At 35.8% G+C, this 22,807-nt stretch overlaps 1 protein-coding gene across 2 annotated transcripts in view; it reads right to left on the bottom strand.

Moving 5' to 3' along the window:
• Positions 1 to 22,807, bottom strand: part of gammaCOP (coat protein (coatomer) gamma) — a 406,638-nt gene that overhangs the window by 360,213 nt on the left and 23,618 nt on the right. For both annotated transcript variants that reach the window (XM_090390747.1, XM_090390756.1), the window contains exons 2-3: positions 11,096 to 11,148; positions 2,747 to 2,827 (exon numbers count right to left, since the gene is read on the bottom strand). In XM_090390747.1, coding sequence (XP_090246873.1) covers positions 2,747 to 2,827; positions 11,096 to 11,148 — 134 coding nt within the window. The remainder of the gene's footprint in view (positions 1 to 2,746; positions 2,828 to 11,095; positions 11,149 to 22,807) is intronic.

Raw genomic sequence — 22,807 nt, 5'->3', positions numbered from 1 at the left:
TAATTTCTCGATTTGAGAGTGGGTTAGAAATAAAATTCTTGATCAAAAATTGGAGACCGCAGATATGGGAGTCATGAGAAGGATTAGGGGACTAAATAGATGGCATCAATGGTAGTATCATATTAAAAGCGAAGCTGTTGAGAAAGAACTTGTTATTGTTAGCATTTAGGAATGTGTTAAGATTAGCAGAGCTAATCTCAGGTGTTATGACCATTAAACAGAATGGGAGAGAGAAAAGATCACTTAAACAAATGTTCTTTGCCAGGATGGCAGGAAAAAGACTCGGAGCAAGACCAAGATGTAGGTGGATTGATTCTGTTTATTTTTATTTATTCACATGGGTCTCCCCTCCCCCATTCCTCCACTGTCCCTAGGACTGGTCGAGCCCTCCTAGTGAGGGATTAAGTATGTATGACTGTAGATCCATGTGTGTTCACAGGGCCGGTTTGCCTGTTCTGAGGGATGAAAAACCAGAACTTCCAGGTGAAAAAAAAAATGCCTACCTCTGTATGAGACTGGCTAACTCACCTTTAGTCAAAAGAGACCAGTTATGGATGGGAATCGAGCCCCTGTCAACCAAAGGGCTTCGCCTATACTGACTGAGATACAGAGGATTGATTGATTCAGTAAAAGTGCCTCAGAAGACAGAAATATAAGATCTGATAATATCGGAATGCTGAGAAATAACAGGCTAATCTGGAGGAAAATTGTTGATAGTAATGATGTAACTTTTCATGTAATATTATCGTAAGATCCTGAACATCCCCCACCCCCCCCAAGGGTATATGTCAGAAATTGATTATGATAATATGATGATATTCTTACCAAGGTCTTCCTTGTGTTTGGCTAGTTTTATAGTGCTTCACTTTCTTACATATTTCTATGTATTCTCTAAAATCACACACACACTGCTCTACTTGCCAGAAACTTCTTATATACGTTCTTCCTTTTCTTAATTATCTCTAACTTTCTGAGTGCATCAAGGAGTTCTGATTTCTATCCTTGCAGACAACCTTACCACATGACTCTGTGGATGAATAATTTTCTTCATGGTTTGCCAGTGAACCTCCAAAGTTTGGTGTTTATTTTCTCTCTTTCTTTTTTCTTGAATAATGCGAGTATTTTAGTCTATAGTTCACTTCTGAAAGTTGCTCTAACTTTGATTTGTTTTAAAACTGTCTTAATGAGTCTTCTTTTCAATATGAAATTTAATTTTATCCTGCTCACCACTAAATGGTGATCATTTCCAATATCAAATTTTCTGTATAACCTTAGGTCCTGAACCAGTGGGGAAATATTGTATTCACAATAACAGTCAATGAGACTTTTCCTATTTTATTGCATCTTTTTTCATGTGAATTTTGGCACATTTTGATGTTGGGACATGTCAGTAACATGTCCTGAACAGAAATCCTGCTGGATTTCTGTTCAGGACAAACTTCACTATTATTATTAACTTTGTTACTTTCTCTAAATTTCCCCAGAACATTTCCTACTCTGCTGTTTAGATCTTCAACAAAGAAAAACTTTTTTTTTTTTTTGTTGAGCCTGCTTGCGTTGTCTAATGCCTCAAAAAATTCCTCCTTTCTTAGTAGAATGAATCCTCTGTGGGACATAGGCACAAATAAGTCTCATTGTTCAGTTTCTCCACTCTAATATTTGCCCATATCACTCTACTTGATATTGCCTGCTATTCATTCAAAAAGATTATTCTCATATTTAGCGTTGAATGCTACATCTACTTATTTTCCTTAATATAAAATCTTGTATTTGTTGCTTAAAAAGATCACCTGTTTTTGTCCTTTTTTTTTTGTTGTTGTTTTGGTAACACCTATTATGCTGATCTGGTAATTATCCAGTTCTGCTTTCCATTTCTTTTCCATTGATGCTTCTTATGTTGATGATATCAATCTTGAATTCTACCAATGTTGAATTGGGTTCTGTTCTGCAGCTGCTGTTTCACTGTTTGCCCTGGTTCCTTGATATAAAAAACAGATCTTGCTTAAATGGGTGATGCCTCCGCTGATGAAATTCTGTATGTTGTAACATCATTTTTCACTATGGTTTAATGCCCCTAAGAATACAATTTGGTCAGCTAATTTCCAAATTGCCAGACCATCCTCATTCATTCAGTATCCAGGCAGATACCCCAATACGGTGCACCATGAGAAGGTGAGGACCGGACATTAGGTCAGAAGCCTTGGTTCTCCATTGGATTCCACATGAAAAATTCACATAAAGAAAACTGTGAAACTCTTTTATATTATCCAAATTTAAACAGATTTCAGTTATCTCCTCTATGGGAAATATTATTGTATCAATTTTCTATAGTTCCTAATTTATGATTTTCTTCTTTCACACATGCACACACAAAATTTTGTTGAAGTTAATTGATTAATTAGGAATTTTAGTGACAAGTTGTCATCTTACTTATGCTATGATGCTGTTTTTTAAATTGCTTCTGTTAACTGTATTTTTATTGTGTTCCATTATCATTGCACTGAAGATGCCTTTGATACTAAGGAGAAAAACTATCATTAAAATTTATACGTCATTTCTATCTAAAGTTTGAACAATCATGACAGTTTATGTACAAAGGACAATCTGAAAAAAATTGCTTAACAGAATCTACCAATAATGCATACTTAATCATAGTATCCTGTACACCCCCCATTAGGGTATATATCATGAATTTGATAAATTTTTTTCATGGATCTTAACACAGGATTAATATGAATTATCTTACCTGATTTATCAAATAAATAACTTTGGTAAGAATATGAGCACATTTTCTGGGATTTAATGGTGTTTCATTAAAAGTTCGAGCCTGTTGAAGAGGGAAAAAATAATTATAATAATAAAAAACTTTAAACATTATAGTTTTCATTATGAATGTAGATCATTTAAAAGGAGATCATCTCCTAGGGTGTGTATTAAACATACACACCCTAGGAGATTTTTACTTCAGAAAACTATTATAACAAATATACAGGTATACCAAATAAATTAAGTTCAATCATTTATTACCAACTCTGTTCGTGCATAACACAAAAATTTAAAATTTAAATGAAAATTCAGACAAATGTGCAAATATCGATTATTTTGGCAATTTCACAAAAACAAATGTGTCAATGTTGGCACAGGGAATCCTGATATTTAGCACACTTTAAACTCTATACTCCTTGAGGCTATATATGATTGGAATATCATTGGTATTAGTACTTTCTTCAGGATGAAAGTGCTGTGTGGGTAATCAATAGCATTCCAATCATCTAGTAGAGACCCAGAACCTCCCTATTTCAAGATAAAGCAGCAAAGTGTTTCTGCGCATCACAACTAGATAGTATAACATATCCCAACATGCTAGCAAATAGTAGTGGAGCTGAATGAAGCTGATAGGTTGAGAATCATGATCAAACTATTACAGAAATTTATATATATATATATATCAACCTTATGCATGAGATGTTTCAAGGCCTCCACCATATCAGTGCTATTCCTAAAAAAGTGGTCAAGCAAAACAGAAGGATGTTGTTCACACGTTTATAAAAAGATGAGGAATGTGGTCTTCAGAAAAGAGTACAATGAAAGCTGTTGTTCCTTGCTGGCCAGCAGTTTTTCTCTCTCTCTGTACCCCACCCCAGGCTTAACAGAACATAGATGAATGAAAGTAGCTGATCTGGCAGAAAAGTACACATAAAATACCTATAGAAAGCATAAGGCAGAAACAGCATATCTGAGAAATAAAAAAAAAAAACTTATCAGTTCCATATCACACACACCATAAAACCTGTCTGTGAAAAATCTGGGATATATCTTCAGATAAGGAGTGGAGTGAGCCTATAAGATAGCATTTAACTGGGTGGCCCTCTTTTTGACAGCATTGACTTTTTTTTTTTTTTTTTTTTGCAGCACTATTCCCAAATGTGAAAACAATATTCTGAGGGTGGCCTAACTTGGGATTTGTAAACTTAGTTGTATAAATGAGAACCTTTCCAGCAGAAAAAAATAAATATTTGGAGGCTAAGGAGTCAGTCCAAGAAGAGAAATCATATATTCCTTATATATCCATGTATAATTATACTTTGGTCACGGGGAAGTGAAGCAAAATCTTCATACAAGAAAAACTGTTTTCGTATAGTGATGAAGTTTATTAATATGAACTCACTTCAATGGAGAATGGCAGATCAGTGATTACAGATCTTGAAGCCAAACATTTAAGCACTACAGATTAATCAAACAAAGAAGAGGACCGTAGATTTGTTGAGGTGAACTGCTCCTCTTGGTAATTCAGATCACAACCTCCTCCAGATTTTATTTCTTGTGGAGCATCCTCCCTTCAGCCATTTGCAACTTTATGTAGATTGGCACTACAACACCAAATGGGAAGATCACCCTGAGATTTACTTCTAATGGAATTTACTTTTAATGGAAACATTAAAAATGTTTCCATTTTTCAGTCTAGATGCTTATGATCTTGTTATAGAAGTTATTCATGAATGAAACCTTTCATTTCATTCCTCACTCTGTTCAAAATTCCTAAGCCATGGCTTTCTAGCAAGTGTGCCAGGGAAGTCAAATGTTCTTTACCTGCTTGCAAAACCATCATTAAAAGGACTAACTTTGATAGGGCTGCATATAGAAAACTCATTACTAAATGGCACTCATGCCTTCTGGTCCAATGCAAAAGCTGTTGAGTATAAGTTTTGATTTGTTCTTTTCCTTACCCAAATGGTAGAATAATTCCAACATCACCTAACAACAAGGCTGATCTCCTTGTAAAGATTTGCTAGTGATTTGCCTTCTTTACATTTCATGTAAAGAAGGCAAATCACCTTCTTTACATGAAACATTACATCACATGCCCCCCTCCCCCCTGTAGTTTTTAGCCAGAAAGATGTGAGAGGAAATTTTGAAAAATCTCAATACTAAAAAGGCTTCTGACCACCAATTAGTTTAGTAGTGCATGCACCTAAGTTAAACACCTGTTCTTTATTATTCTTTATCATGTTGGGAGTGGAGTGAGCCTGTAAAATAAGATTAGCATTTAACTGGATGGCGCTCTTTTTGACAGCATCAAGTATTTGATGAAGTTTTTATACCCAAGGGATCGGGGTGATAGTGGATAAGGATATGAAATTTAGAAACACATTGCCAAAATTGTGAGAACACAAAGAATTATAGGAATCATGCAGAGGACATTGCCTTGTAAAAGTAATAAGGCTTTAATTAGGCCACACATGGACTACTGTGCCCAAATTTAATCACAGTCACCTGGTTTTCAAAAGGACGAAGAGATGTTGGAAAGGGTCCAGAGGCGACCGACTAAGGAAGTTTCTGGTCTCTGGAATGTCGAATATGAGGAAAGGTTGAGAAGATGCAATTTACAGTCTAGTGCAGAGTCACCAAACTTCTTTGACCGTCGACCCCTTCAAGAGTTTCTTGACTTTTTTCGACCATCTCTATTTTACTATTACGTAATTTCAATATTACTAATATGTGTTCATGAATTTTAGAACGCTCACTTGCATGTCGATGCGCAAAAATGAGACTGGGTTCGATTAAATAAGCAACAGCGCACGTGTTGCAATCTCACTCCTGCCGTGCCAGCCAGGCGGGAACCACCAACATCCATTTATTGGTAAATATGTCATTTTGGCCTACTTGATTGGCCTCCGTAACTATTTTCATGACCTTGCTCCATCTTACAGGTCCTATTCATGTCACTGTTCCTATGATTCACTCTTAATTGCGTTGTCATTCAGGATGAAGGTAATCCAAGTTAACCGAATTAAATATTACCCATACAATGATGTCATATTTTTCTATCGACCCCTAACAATGTTATATTGACCCCTGGGGGTCGATATCGACCACTGGTCTAGTGGATATGAGGAAGAGGGGTGACACAAGAGAGAACTACAAGTTAGTAAGGGGTTGTTATAGGATCAGTGTTAGAGAGGTTTTACAGCAAATGGTGATTGATCAGGGAAGAACCAGAAGTCATCCCTGGAAGATGTATAAGGCGGGTGTGAGCAGGGGAGCAAGAAGCAGGTTTTTTGCATGCAGAGTTGTAAATGATGGGAATGCCTTGCCTGAGAGCATGGTGTCTGCAGAGAATTTGAGTGTGTTTAAGACGCAGTAGGATGTGTGTATGACAAAAGGAACTCCTAGATGAGTCTTTGACTCCATGGAGTCTTGGGATAATAATAATTTATGTACTATATTATACTCAGCTGGCATCCACCCTACAGCATGGAAGCAAATCCAAATCCATATATAGTCAATTTAAAAAAGGTGTCTACCATCCAACGATTGACCTACTACTACTACTACCATCATCACCTCAGTAGAGTTCAAAGTAATGGAGGAAAAAACAGTCAACTTCAACATCTGGAGAATTGTGAACTGATCAGTAACTTTGCCTACATCATCCACCTCTGGACACATGCCAATGAAAGTTTGGAGAAACCTATGCTGCTACAGTATTTCTAAGACATCTGATAGGGTCAGGTATCAAAGGCTTCTTAGTGAAATGTTATGGTCTGCTTTCCTTCCTTCCTTCATAACTGGACTGCCAGTTTTCTCACAGATTATTCCCTATGTGTAATGACAGAAAGTGTTCTTTCTTCAGTTTCCTATTAATGTAGGTGTTCCTCAAGGCTGTTATTTCACCCATCCTCTTCTTTATATGCTGCTACAGTATTTCTAAGACATCTGATAGGGTCAGGCATCAAAGGCTTCTTAGTAAAATGTTATGGTCTGCCTTCCTTCCTTCATAACTGGACTGCCAGTTTTCTCACAGATTATTCCCTATGTGTAATGACAGAAAGTGTTCTTTCTTCAGTTTCCTATTAATGTAGGTGTTCCTCAAGGCTGTTATTTCACCCATCCTCTTCTTTATATATATATATAAAATGACCTGCTTTCACTGGTCTCAAACCATATTCACAGTTTTGCTGATGAGTAGCACTCTCCACTCATACAACAAACAATGTAGAACTCAAACATTTCAAGCTTCAAGGTAATCTGTGCTGAGTGTACCAAACACTGATCTCCCTTATCTACTCCATTGGGGGCAACAACCTAGCCACTTTTTTTAATGCTTCCAAAATGATTGTCTGCTTTCTCCTCCCCTTCCTCCCCCAACCAAAAAAAACAACAACTTACCTTTGATAATGCTCAAATTAGCAGTCAAGAATCTTTTTAGACCGACTCTTATCCTCTATAGGCTAGGGTTTTAATGATACCATATTGTTGGTGAGGGGGATGAATATATCTACCTGTGAGTGGGTTTTCTATATACAATAGGGTAGACTACTGTTAGTTTCCTTTTCCACTAGAAACTGGATTCTTTTTTTTTTTTAGGTTACACAGTGGTCAGCATTCATAGTGAAGAATTCAATGCTCGACATTTCAACCTCTGTATCGAGGTCATTATCATCCAGAAAACATATGTACAGGACACAAGCCACATGACACTACACAAAAGATAAATCTAAATGCTTTGTTAATTGTTTACCCTGGCCTGACCTCTGGTGAAAAAATTAATAAATGAATAAAAATAAATAAAATATATACAAAATATAAATTAACAAAAAAAAAAACTTTTTATACATATCAGTATAATAATATACAGATAACAGGGAAAAAATCTCTAAATAAAAATAAATCCATTCATTTTAAACAATGGACTCTACAACCGTGTTATAAATAACTATTTTAATTTCCTGATGTTTCAACTTTGATATTAAGGTCATCATCTGGAGCATATCCATACAGAGACGAGCTAAATTACATTACACATAGTATGCTGAAGAGACAATGATTTGATGAATGGTTATTCTAAGGATCCTGGATTACCTATGGTTCTATTTAAAATTAACTCTTATGGAGAAAGATTAAGTGGGTAGAATATGTGTCATCCACATGCTTGAGATTTTTAGACCATCATTATTGTTAAGAATCTCACAGGGCTCCTTAAATTTATGTTCACCATGTTTTGGTGTGATGCAAACAACAGGTACTATTTTTTTTCAGTCAATTCTATATAAAGTGTTCAGGGCATGATCCGAAAGACCAGCTTGACCATGGTTATTATATTTAATGTGTCGTTTATGTTCCTTTTTTCTGATAGGAATTGCGTGTCCTGTTTCCCCAACACAGGGCAAATTACAGGCGGAGGGAGCAGATCCTTGGATGAGTTAAGTTCTTTAATTTTGCAGAATGTTTAAAGGTGGCTTTATGGTTGTATTTTTGTATATCTGTTTATTTTGTCTGATATCCCTTTAGGGAGATTCAGTACACCTGCAACCTACGTAGGGTAGGTTGCAGGTGCAATGAATTTGGTAAACCCCCTTGGGTGGAGGGAAGGGGATCTTTGGATGAGCTGAGTATACTTCTTAATTTTGCAGGAGGTTTGAAGGTTGTCTTAATGTATTTATGGAGCGTTAGATTTTTCCTAATATTCTCCTAATATATGGTATGGTTATGGCATTCTTGTAATCTTTTTTGCTTTTAATGGTATTATTGTGGAGGATCTTGTGAATTGTATTTTTATTGAAGCCATTTTTTAAAAACATTTGGCTAATAATATCATATTCTTTCTTCAGTGCCTGCTCACTGAAGTGAACTGTTAGGGCTCTATGCTTGAGGGTGCTGATTACCCCTAGTTCTTGTGTTGGATGACAGTATAAATTTTTATGTATGTACTGGCCTGTGTGTGTGTGTGAGAGAGAGAGAGAGAGAGAGAGAGAGAGAGATAGAAAAAAAAAACCTCTAAATAAAAATAAATTCATCATTCTTGGTGTGTGTGATCAATTAATGGGGATTAATTAATCTGACTGTCCTTTTCTGAAGATTCACACAATGTTAGTGAAGCTTTGGGTGCACCACTACATGTGTGTGGTCAGTATTTCATGCTTGCATGGATTTGGGATTTATACAGTGTTAGTATAGAGTTTTTTCAATTATTCAACCTACAAAATTCAATAACTTTTCAATGTCTTTTTTCATAAAGTAAAATCAGGGGTGCAAGTTATAATCGAGTAAATACAGTAAGCAATTCACTGACAAGTTGACATCCTTCTGCTGCTTCCCCTGCTCAGCTGACTTCTATGGTGAGTTACAATGCATAAATATTCCTCACTACCATTTTTTTTTTAAACCATCATTAAAATCAATTTAGTAATACAATAATCAAATTTTACACTGAATAACATTATAAATGTATATATAAATAAATATCAGCTAATGCCTTTTTATTCCCATATAGGCGAGGGAATAGGCAAGGCCATTTTAGCCCTATTTAACTTTTGGAGACTGAGTGGGCAGTTCAATCTCCACTGGTAATCAGTCCAATCAGAGATGGCTAGCCCAAGGCTATCACTAATTAAACAGCAAGCAGTGAAGAGAGAGGGCTCAACAGGTGTCACCATCTCGTGGTCCCTAACCCTAACACAATATATTTAATGTCTGAAATAATGTGGCTTCTAAGGTCGATTTTCTGGAGTTTACGGGACGAAAAACCCGAGTTTCAGGGAGGAAAAACCCGCTTGTCCATGCCAGAGATCGACTAACTCGAGAACCGGTCAAAAAAATGCTTAGAAAAATTTCTAAGCCTTTTTTCAACCGTTTCCTGAGTTAATCGATCTCGAATCCAACTAGTTTCGAAAGCAAGTCTTCCTTCGTGCTAAGCGCTGTGGTGTGCAAACGCCACATCCACTGAGCTAAATAAATATTATAAATAAAATAAAATATTTATAAAATTATAAACACTTTTTATAAAATTATAATTATTTATAAAATATTATAAATAAATATATATATTATAAATTAATAAATAAATAAATTAAGTTCAATTAATTTTCTATTAATATTTCCCCTAATAAAAACTGCTTGGCACGTCAGCAACTCAATTGGTATATTTTTGGCATGCATACATAAAAAGGTTCGCCACCACTGTGCTAGGAGATCAGCTGTGGATCAGGCATGGTAGAATCCATATTGTTAATCACTAATTAGCTGGTGGACCTCCATATAGTGTGAAAGTTAGCTGCTGTTATGAATTTCTCCCCGAAAGTGAGAACAAGTGGATAGTAGTTTGTTGGCTGACCTATCACCTTTCTATGGAATGTGCTGAATGTAGGCTTTCCATGCTGCAAAATCAATGCAAATTGTGAGCAGTAAAGATTGAAGAGGTGATATAGGAACTGGAATATCCAGAATCAGTATTCCTTACACATTATTATAAGCACAGACATGAATGTTTCAACATTCTGCAAAAAACTTTTTAAACTTAGCACTTATGCTGGTTACTGATTTGAAAAACTAACTGCAGAATAACTTTGAAATAGGTGAGTGTTTACATAACATCTTTCAGTATTTTTGACCATTTTGGTTGATGCTGATATCAAGAAATTAATATTAGATAAAAAAATATACTGGAATGCATAACATTCCAATTTCAGCTCAAACATTACACAAACTGCTGAACATAAAGTGCTCGTTTTCTAGCTTTCCTAGTGCTGCATCTTACAATGTCATTTAAGAGATGCACTTTTCTTGACAACTTCAATGAAATACAAGAACAAATTTTGAGTCCATCATTCAGGATTATGCCAAAATCCACCTATATGTACAGAATTTTTTTTTATGCAAAAAAGAAAAAAAATCAAGTATAATGCACTTAAAACAATATACTTCAAGTCCTGATATTAATTATCATGTTAGCTTTGCATCCTTTACACTCCTTTAGAGTGTAGCAGGAATTTGATAGACACAATGATTATATACTTCATTTAGATTATTTAATGAAACTCTTTCTGCACAACCAAGCTCAAAGTATGAAGTTGTACAATATGATAAATATAGATAGCAAGCAAGCAAAAGAGAGAAACTGTTTCAAGTTTTAAAGAATAATCAGAGAAATTATAATTAACACTGGGATAAGAGTTATTAACTGAAGATAATGTGATACTGACTTTGAAGATAGATGGTGACTAATAATTTCAAAAAATCAGATAGTTTCTGATGATTTAAATCCATTATAAACAAGATTTTTTGTGAGTATTTACATAAGATTACTTTTACTTACCTCTTGCAAAACAGCTGTCTTTTCTAAGCTATGGAATGGATTACCACCATTTCCTGTTGAGAAATGAATCTAAGTAAAATTTAACAAATTTTTGAAACAGAAAAACAGAACAGTAACTATTTTTATTGCTTAAATGTTGATTTAAAACAATTTTCATAATTAAAATCTTCCATAATCTTCCACTACATAATCTTCCATCAGCCCTCAAGAAATCCACTTGGCATCTTTGAATTAATGAACAGGAAAGTGAAATTTCAGCCTCCTCCTGCATGCAATCAAACTATTACTTTCTTTGCATTTTGTTTTCTTTTTCATTTCAAAACATCTCATTCACTTCAAGTTCTCTGATAATAGTGGTAGTTAACAAATTTATTAAAGAAGTTTTATTTTAAACCTGGAGACATCTTATGTAACTAAACTGAGATTGGATTTGAGGTGATATTGTGAGTACTCCGTGTACTTAGCACTTGTGTGAAATTAATGAATGTTATCTGTTTTATTGTTTTTTTTTCCTTAGAATATTACTGTTTTATAGTACATTTGTGCATATTTTTTATTGTATTTAGCATTTCAATAATATATTTTTACTGAGATATTATTATTTATAAGGACACTCCATAGAGTCAAAAAGGGGGGGGGGGCTCACAACCACCTCTAGCAATCATTCCACTTATTCGCCACATTCCTAGTCAAGAACCTAGTCTGTACATGTTTACTAGGGTCTTGTCACTCTTCAATCTTACAGAATCCCTTTAGTAAATAAAAGTTTCATATTCCCTCTTCTCTGGCTCTCAGCTAAACTCTGCAACCCCCCCCCCACACACACACACATTCAATATATCCTCATACACAAGGGAACATTCCACAGACCTGTCACCAACTTGGTCACTTGTCTCTAAATCCTCTCCACCACCTCCTGATCTTCAAGAAACATAGGTGACCAGATCTGTACACAATAATCAACATGTGGTGGAATCATAGCCTTATAAAGAGGGATAATAACCTCCCTATCTTTACTTGTTAATATTATTATTATTCAGGCCTCCATGGAGTCAAAAGACTCATCATGGGAGGTCCTTCCTAGGAAACATAAAGTCTATCATACCACTCCTTGAACTCACTGACCATTCTTGCTCTCACAACTCTATCAGGCAATGCATTCCACGGTTCAACCACCCTCCATGCAAAGAAACCACTCCTTACCCTCTTCATTACTTCAACCTTGGTATCACTTCTGGGTCTGGCTTCCACCGATGAGACCCCAATAAATGTCAAAACTGGTCTGGGTAGTGACCCTTCCCATAATGCATAGCATTATACATGTCAATGTGCTCTGCATTATGGGATACTAAGGAATGTGTTAACCTCTATATACGAGTTGCTTAGTCATGAAGTTACTTCACGTGCAAACTTTGTTTGCTTATAACAGCTTCCTTTTGCAACTTCCAGGGATACCCTCATTGCTCCTTTCCACTGTTCCAACAAGTGAAAGAACTTCCCAGTGTCAACCCTGTAACTATCTCTCAACAGTTTAAAAGTCTCAATCATATCACGTCTCCTATCTGCAGTCCACATTCCCTCAGCTGATCCTCATAACTAACTTGTACAGTCCTGAAAACATCTTTATTATCTGCCTCTGTACCCTTTCAACAGTTAATTTATCTCCTTCAAATACTGGGGACCATTGAGAACAATAGTCTAAGTGTGGTCTGATCAGGGTCTTATACAATGGAACAATAACTCTTATCTCTGCAGATCAGTGTCCTTCTCAGTATTGTAGAAATCCTCTGGATTACCTTCACCACTGTTGTAATATGTTCTCTGAATTTCAGTTTTCTATCAATCCCCCATATCTAGTCTCCCCTACCTCCTCCAATCAAGTATGCAGCCTCCCATCAATATACCCCAAACTTGAAGACTTTACATTTTGCTGCATTAAACTGACACCCCCATTCATTTGCCCATCTGTCTAGTTTATTAAAATCCTCTTGCAGGGTCTGCCGCATCTGCACCCTTACTAATAACCCTTCCCAGCTTCACATCATCTGCAAACAACTGAATACCCCCTGCAATCTATTGACATAAAGGTTAAACAATACAGGTCCCAGTACTGATCAGCCACTCCTCCCCCTATCTATGTCACCACCCTCATATCCATTCCCATTTGCTTCAACTTATGCAAGTTTTCCATGCAGTTTTCAGTATCATGGTGTAGCCATTTCCTTCTTCATCCAATTCTGCTGTTACCTTATTATCAAATGTGACTAAATTACTGAGGTAGGACCGACCTTTTACAAAAACATGCTTCCCCCCTATAGAGTATCATATTCCTATCCATCCATTCCTGAATTTTACTTTTAACTTTTCCAACACTTTAACCACTACTCCAAAGTTACTAATTGTTTTGTAATTTGCTACTTCTGTCTTGAAGAAATTTGGAACTTTATCTTTTGTCTTTGTATAATGGAACTATTTTATCCTCTTTCCTTTCTCTTGGAACCTTGCCAGAGCTGAATACTGAGATTAAACAACTTCGTCAGAGGCGCTGCCAATTCATTAGCACATTCTTGTAGTGCACAAGTTGACATACCAACTAGGCCCACTGCTGTATTCACATTGATATTTTTCAATATAATGAGTAGCTTCAGTTCATCTATCTCAATGCTCAGATCAGTCTCCGTCACATGAGTAAATGCAAACTCACCACCTGGAAGATATACCCTTGCAAAGTGATCACTTAGTAAATTAACTATTTCTTCTGTTTCTGTCACTTTCCTACCATCTGTCCTGAGTAAATTATCTTTCCATAATCATTCTTTCTCTTACTTGCTATATAGCAAAAAAACTCTTTTGTATTTAACTTCTGCTCAGCTAATTTTCTCTCAAAATCTGATTCAGCCTTCCTTACCATACTAGTTACTGTTCTTGCTTGTACTTTATCCTGTTTATATTCCTTCCACAATGCTTTCTTTTTTTGCAGCTCCTGCTTTATATTGTTAGTCATCCACTATTGCAATCTTAAATACAGCTATAAAATTGTTATCTGTTTTATTGTGTTTTTCTACTAAGAAAATTAGTATTTTATAGTATATTAGTGAAGATTTGTGTTTTTAGAGTATTAGTATTTAGTGTTTTATAGCATATTTTTATTAAGATATTGTAATTATAATTATGGTTTAAAATAGCACCAAAAATGCAAAAGAAATGTAACACTAAGCAGAAAAGCTTAGTTGAGAACAAACAAGGCTTGTCCCACTAAGCAAGTTATTGAAGATATTGAGGATAGTGAAAATGATTTAACATCCAAAACTGCAAAGTTCAAGCAGATTATGAGAGATGACGTGAGAATTAAAGAAGGCCAATAGGTGTTTAAATGTACATAGGAAGGATAGGAAAATTAAGTTGCAAAATAAGAAACAGCAAAGCACAGAATCAGTTAACAATGTCGATTGTAAAAAGAAGGATTTCAATTCTTGTTGCGATGGGAGGAGTCTTTTCAATTGAGGTGAGTTAGCAATCTCATATGAAAGTAGCAGAGGGTTTTTTCTCCTGGAAACTTGGTTTTTCATCCTGCATAGAGACAAATTGGCCCTTCAAAACACACAATTTACTGACAAAATATACCTAGTGGTGGTTGTGGTGGGCATTTGATGGTAGTGTAGCTAGTGGATGGAGTGGTGGGCATTTGATGGTAGTGTAGCTAGTGGATGGAGTGGTGGATATAGAATTGTAGAGTAGATGTCCTCCCTCGATGAGTCATCAGACTACTTGGAGGTGTCAGGAAATAATAAAAACTCAACAGTGGCAGGTAGGGCTCAACAAATTATGCAATATTCTATGCTCATAAAACAAACTTCATGTTAGCTATAAACCCATCAATCAAATTCATAACCTGTCACCTTCAAAAGACACTCACCATTAATGCTACCTGGTGTATATAAAGTACCATGTTGGTGCAACTTGCTTACTACAACAAACAGGAAGATCTGTCAATAAATGTATCTAAACATCAGAACCACATACAGCTCAAACTTTACAAATCTGGCCTAGAACAACATGGGAGTTTAAATACTAGCCACAGGATCCAATAAGAAAACACTGAACTGTTACAGTTGGTGATAAAGGAGATCCCATTGCTGTTCCTTCCTTTATCACCAACATAGCAAATTTGTTTCTAGAACACCTTGAGGAAAAAATATTCACTTTTCAACCCAAACCAAAAATTTGGCTAAGATATGTCGATGACGTATTTGCAGTCTGGAATCATCCCGAACCTGAATTACAACTGTTTCTAGATAAAATTAACCTTCTTCATCATCGCATCAACTTTACGTTAGAAAAAGAATCTCCACAGGGTATCTCTTTTTTGGATTTACACATCCAAAGAAAAGAAGACGGTTCCATCGCCACGTCCGTCTTTCGCAAGTCTACATTCTCAGGTCGCTACATTCACAATTCTTCTGCTCGTCATCCATCTCAGAAATCTGGTTTTTTGAGTTGTTTTGGGATTATATCCATTTAGGATGGCTGTATTTTTGATAACTTCTAATTCCTGGTTTAAAGATTCTTCAGAAGAGCAGAATTTGTGTGCTATTAAATCACTAGTTTCCAGAGCACACAAATTCTCTCTTCTGAAGAATCTTTAAACCAGGAATTAGAAGTTATCAAAAATACAGCCATCCTAAATGGATATAATCCCAAAACAACTCAAAAAATCATCAGTCACTTCTGCATACATCAAACCAGACAGGAAGAAGTCCATAGGATTCCCATGCCTTACGTTAAAGGCATCTCAGAACGTCTTTGTAAAATTATGAAGAAATACAATTTTGCCACTACTTACAAACCTATCAACCAAATTTACAACTTATTACCTTCTCCTAAGGACAAATTCTCACCCTTGATGTTACCTGGTGTTTATGAGATTCCATGCTCATGCAAATTATCTTACTTTGGACAGACAGGTAGGGCTGTTCGGAAACACATCTCAGAATATCAAGACCACATTCGTCTTCTTAAACCACAGAAATCTGGCCTCTCTCAACACGGAATTGAAAATCCAAACCATAGGATCCATTGGGAAAAGGCTAAACTTTTACATAGATCTTTATTTAAACATGAACGTTTATACAAAGAAAGTTCTGAAGCCCTACTACACAGACCAAACCTAAACCGCAATGACGTTCTTACTATTCCTAAAGTATGGGAAATTATCATACAAAATTGTGTTAAATATAACGTTTTTTTTTTTTTTTTTTTTTTTTGTACTACTTTAGCACATTATGCACGTTTTCATGAGATTCTATTGTAATCATGCGCCCTAACTGTATGTTATTCCTAATTTTGTTTAAATACTGTACTGATGATATCCTAAGATACTTAGGATGAAATATTTACAATTAAATAATTTTCACAGTGGTTTATACGTGTGTTTCTTCTAATTATGAACACACCACAGGTTTCGTTATTTGAAATAAAAAAAATGAAGGTTAGTTAGCCGACCTTATACAGAGGTAGCAAGGATTTTTCTCCTGGAAATTCAGGTTTTTCATCCCCCATACAACAAATCGGCCTTGAGAACACACACAGTTTACAGACAGAAAATACTAGTGGTGTGGTAGTAAGTAGGTATTACTGTAAGGGGATGATGGTAGTGGATGATCGCTGTAGTGGATTAAGTGATGGAGATGGAGAGTTGAAGAGTATGTGCTCTCCCACGATGAGTCTTTGGACTCCTTGGAGATGTCATGCAATAATAAAAATAATAAACATTTACAAAAAAGGTGCTGAAGTCCTACTTCATCGACCTAACCTTAATTGTAATGATTCTCTTACCATTCCTAAAGTGTGGAAATCAGTCAATCCTCATCATCATAATCAAATTCCTGAGATGTATCCTCAAGGGGTGTACAGGATATGATAGTACTACATGAAAAACTTACATCACCAGTAACTTCCTATCTACAATTTTCCTCCAAATCAATCTGTTACTTATCACGACTCCAACATTATCAGATGTTATATTTCAGTCTTCTAAGGTACGTTTTAACCATATCAATCCACCTATATCTTGGTCTTCCTCTGGGTCTTTTCCTGCTAAAAGGCAGAGAACACTTGTTTTGCTAATCTTTCCTCTTCCATTCTGTTTAAGTGACCATACCACCTGAGATTAGCTCTGTTAACACATTCCTGGATGCTAACAATGTCAAGTTCTTTCCTGATATCCTTGTTTTTAATATGGTATTGTCAATGATGCCATCTTAAGCACCTCCGTAGCACAATTGGATGAACGACAGTATGTTGCGCCCTTCGATTAGAAAAGGCCTAAGTTCGATTCTCGTCATGACAGGAGAAATCTTTATATGGACTTTTTCAATCGAAGGTGAGTTAGCCGATCTCATACGGAGGTAGCAGAGTTTTTTCTCCCGGAAACTCGGGTTTTTTCATCCCGCATACACACAAATTGGCCCTTTAGAACACACGCAATTTACAGACAAAAATACTAGCTGTGGTGGTGTGGTTGTGGGCAGTAGATGGCATTGATGTAGGTGATCGGTAGTAGAGGTTCGGTGTAGTAGTAGTGGAGATGGAGAGTTGTACAGTAGGTGTCCTCCCGCAATGAGTCTTCGGACTCCTTGGAGGTGTCATGAATAATAATAATCTGTTCACATTCCTAATCTTTCTAAGGACTCTCATATCTGCAGTCTCTAGTCTTTGGTCATGTGTATTATATCTAACCCAGCTTTCAGATCCATAAATTAAAATTGTTTTGAACACTGTTTGATATACAGCTAATTTAGTGTTTTAACTAATTTCTCTCTTATTCCATATAAATTTATCCAGTTGACTTCCTACCATACCAGCGTTGTAGATTCTGTAGTCTATTTCCATATTTAATTTACAGTCTTCACTAAAAATTGTGCCAAGTAGCTGAAATGTTTTACTTGTTCTATAGGTTGAACAAATAAACAAGTTGAACAAGTACTGAAAATCATTGCTGATTTTCAGTACTGTCGACAGAGTGTGGCATTGAGACAGACTGCCTCACAGCACAGCTTAATAAGGGAGCTCGTTCAGCCATATTGCGCTAGGCGCCATCATTTTGCTAACAATTCCTTTTAGCATAGCAAGTGCGGAACAAAGATTTTCCAAGCCTAAACTGATTAAAAATTATTTGTGAACTGCAACGAACCAAGAAAGATTGGTTGATCTAGAAACTATATCGATAGAGGTGGATATAGCTTATAATTTAAATTTAGAAGAGCTTAAAAAGAACTTATGTGATATCCCCGTAGAGCAACACTTAATTAATGTTATTAGGTAATTGTTTTGCATTAATGTTTCTTTTTTAATAAAAACAAAATAGCAATTGGAGATTTTCTTATATTTTTATCTTATAATCCATCAGGTACGATATTTAATCGTTTGCCTCAGGGCACAATCTAATCTGGCAACGAACCTGCTGATTTTCATACCAAATTTATTACAACAGTCATTCAATTTAGTCAGGGAATCTTGCAGAATTGCACTGGATTTATACAGAAGTATAACATCACTTGCATAAAGCAAAGAGCTGAGATTAACATCTCTAATTCTGAAAACTGGTTTAATACCACTTTTCTTTATAATGTGATCCATATAGATCATGAATAATAGAGAGGATAATGTGCATCCTTGTCTGACACCAGACAAGGTGTCAGACAAGGATTTCACATTAAACACCAGAATTCAGAAGACACCAGATTTAACATTAAACCATCTTCCTGTACTTTCTTCAATTCTAACTGCTGACTTACAACTCAAATAAAGACCAAGTACTGCTTGATGTAATGCCCCATTGACATCATACAACTGTACCATTTTGAATAGCTTTTCTCTTGCCACCTTATTGTATGCTTTTTCCAGATCCGCAAAACTTCAATACAGACCTTTGTTATATTCCCATGATTTCTCAACTATTTGTCATAAATTGAAAATGCTCTTCAAGCTGGATTCAGACAAAATAGAGGCTATCAGGATCAGATTTTCAATTTATGACAAATAGTTGAGTTTCACATTAAACACCAGAATTAACATTAAACCATCTCCCTGTACTTCCTTCAATTCTAACTGCTGACTTACAACTCAAATAAAGACCAAGTACTGCTTGATATAATGCCCCATTGACATCATACAACTGTACCATTTTGAATAGTTTTTCTCTTGCCACCTTATTGTATGCTTTTTCCAGATCTGCAAAACTTCAATACAGACCTTTGTTATATTCCCATGATTTCTCAACTATTTGTCATAAATTGAAAATGCTCTTCAAGCTGGATTCAGACAAAATAGAGGCTATCAGGATCAGATTTTCAATTTATGACAAATAGTTGAGTTTCACATTAAACACCAGAATTCAGAAGACACCAGATTTAACATTAAACCATCTTCCTGTACTTCCTTCAATTCTAACTGCTGACTTACAACTCAAATAAAGACCAAGTACTGCTTGATATAATGCCCTATTGACATCATACAACTGTAGCATTTTGAATAGCTTTTCTCTTGGCACCTTATTGTATGCTTTTTCCAGATCCGCAAAACTTCAATGCAGACCTTTGTTATATTCCCATGATTTCTCAACTATTTGTCAAATCTGATCCTGATAGCCTCTATTTTGTCTGAATCCAGCTTGCTCTTCAAGCTGGATTCAGACAAAATAGAGGCTATCAGGATCAGATTTTCCTTCCTTCAACAATTCTTCTCAATCATCTCTCAAGTATACTTTCATTACCAGGAAATCTTACCAGGAAAACTCAATAGGGAAATACCTCTGTAATTCTCACATTCGGTTTTATTTCCCTTTTTTATATATGGGTACTATGAGAGCTCTACTACAATAATCTGGAATTCATCCCTCTGTCTATGCCTTCTGAACTATGCAGTGCAGCTACTAAGACTTTTACACCTCTATACTTCAGAATTTCTAGTCGAATATATCTATTGATTGGCTGCTGATTGTTTTATACCACTATGCTGTCACTAATTGTTTTATTTAGCAATTTTTCGAAGTAATTACTCCATACTTCAAGGATATCTTTTTCTCCAGTTTTCATGTCACCTGTATCATCGCTAATCTTTTTACAGCACTATTTCCTCCATTTCTAAGCTTTTTCAACAACCTCCAGTATATCTTGCCACCTTCTTGGTATTTATTTTCTATGTTCTTAACAAAGTCTTCCCATGACTTTTGTTTAGCTAGTTTAACGCAGTGTTTAGCTTTCATAAATTTGTCTCCGTTTTCCCTAAGAGCATAAGCTGACTTATTTGCCAGGAACTTTTGATATGCTTTCTTCTTTTCCTTCACTGTCTCTTTAACTTCCTGTGTCTGCCATGGAGTACTGATTTTTCTATCCTTGCACACAACTTCTCCACATGCCACTCTGGCTGAATCAATCAATGCTTTCTTCAAGATTTGCCACTGAATCTGCAAGGTTTGGTTCCTGTTCTCTAACTCTTTCATTTTTTCTTCAATAATGTTTGTGTATTTTAGTCTACAGTTCACATCTGAGAGCTGTTCAACCTTTATTCTCTTTAAAACTTTCTTACATGTTCTTCTTTTCAATATGAAATTCAATTTTATCCTGCTCAAGACTAAATGGTGATCACTTCCAATTTCAAATCCTTTGTACACTCAAGTGTAATGCACCAGTGAGAAAACATCACTATCAACAATAACATAGTCAATGAGATTTTTCTTATTCCTTGCCTCTTCTCTCCATGTGAATTTGTACACATTTTTATGTTGGAACATTGTGTTAGTAATAACCAGTCTATGTCCTGAGCAGAAATCCAACAGGCATTTGCCATTATTATTAGCTTTGCTGTTTTCTCCAAATCTTCCCAAAATATTTTTGTGTGTTTGACGATCATTTGTTACTCTGCTATTTAGATCCCGAAAACTTTTCATTTTTCATTGTGTCAGTTGCTTTCTCTAAAGCCTCAAAAAATTCCTTCACTTTTACTTTAGTAGAACCTTCTGTGAGACCATAGGCACAAATATGTCTCATTGTTCCAGTTCCCCATTATGATTTGTTCACATGTCATCCCTAAGTGTATTAAATAAATTTTTAATGAAGTCTTTTTTAAACCTCAAATTATTTCATTATTTTTTCATCTCTCTCTCTCTCTCTCCTACTACTACTACTCTTGGGCGGCTTGCCTTATAGGCTCATCACCACCTTGGCCATGTGCGTGCTCCTGTCAAAGGTCACTCCATCAACGAGACAAAAGTCTCAATCTCCTCCATCTGACTAGAATACTCCTCCTTAAAAAATTATTTCTCCAGGTGAGGCTCGAACTCACAACCTCGTCATCACTCACCAATACTGTCCTATAAATACTGCACACTAACAAATTGTGCCACTAATATTTTATTATATGCCAGTCTGGCTGGCTGAGTCGTAAGTGTATCTGCTCTCCAGCCAAAAGGCTACAGGTTCGAATCCAGGCATGGGCATGGATATTTGAGTTGTCTGTGGAAATATTAGTGGTTGGCAGTAAATGGCGTTGGTGTAGTTGCGGTCAGTTAGTGGATTGAGACAGAGGTGTAGAGCAGGTGCCCTCCCTCGATGAGTCTTTGGACTCCCTGGAGGTGTCAAATAATAACAATAAACCTCAAATTATCCAATTTTTTTAAATTTTATTTTCAGCCCAATAATTTTTAACCGATGAACACAAGACTGCATACACAGAGGGATTCCAATGTGATGCATGTACTCCACTGTTTCTTCACTCAAATTCCTTATTCTCTGCTTACACTGACACAGTCTTACGATATGTAAGACAAAATATCTGTATAATAAATTAAGTTTTACTTTGGTACATGTGCGATTCTATAATTAACATAAACACTAATACAGCATTGTGCTACAGAATGACAATGGAAGGTAATGCTGTGAAGCAGACCTTACCCAGGAAAAGTGAAAACAGTAAAAAATGCAAAACATTTGGAAATGACAACAAAATTAGTGAGTACATGCGACCTCACACTAATATTGAGTGATATTGAGTATTTCATATCAAAACTAAAAATACTATATACAACAGATACACTCTTTAAAGCAGAAAAATTACTGCAGCATTCACCACAGAGAAATCAGAGGTGGCTCTGCACTTTCACATAAGGGTGCACGTGTTGATTAGGTGTTTCCGTGGATTAAAGAGAACACTTTCCAATTCTAGGTATACTGTTTTAGTATTTTCAGTCAGGTTCGTTCCTTTCAGTTCCCCCCCCCCATACACCCACACACACACATACACACTAGGCCAGCATATCTGTCTGTGGGATGAAAAAATCTAAGCTTCCAAGGTGGAAAAAAACTGGAGACAAGCTAACTACTTTTTACTGAAAAGGAACATATGTTAAAAAAAGCTTGAAGTGAAAAATTGTTCAAATGTTGGCCCACTCACAGTACTATAGGCTTACAACCTTTCATGAGTGGAAGCTGCATATAAATGGTATATATGAAGTATAAATTATTCCTCGTGTCACCAAAAACAAACCCCAGATTTTAACTAAGTATCAATAAAATCTTCTGACTATACAAGTGAAACACTAACCATGAGTTCTCATCTGAAGAAGTTTTTCAGCATCAACGAAAAGATATTTTTTTTTATTTAAGGAGTTTTAATGGCACATGTACACTAGACATATTTAAATAACTTTCACAG

Source organism: Typopeltis vanoorti, chromosome 1 (assembly GCF_054136105.1).
Source record: "Typopeltis vanoorti isolate ZY-2024b chromosome 1, IOZ_Tvanoo_1.0, whole genome shotgun sequence".
NCBI lineage: Eukaryota > Metazoa > Arthropoda > Arachnida > Uropygi > Thelyphonidae > Typopeltis > Typopeltis vanoorti.
The sequence above is the reverse complement of the archived record's forward strand: the minus strand, read 5'-3'. Positions and strand labels throughout refer to the sequence as shown.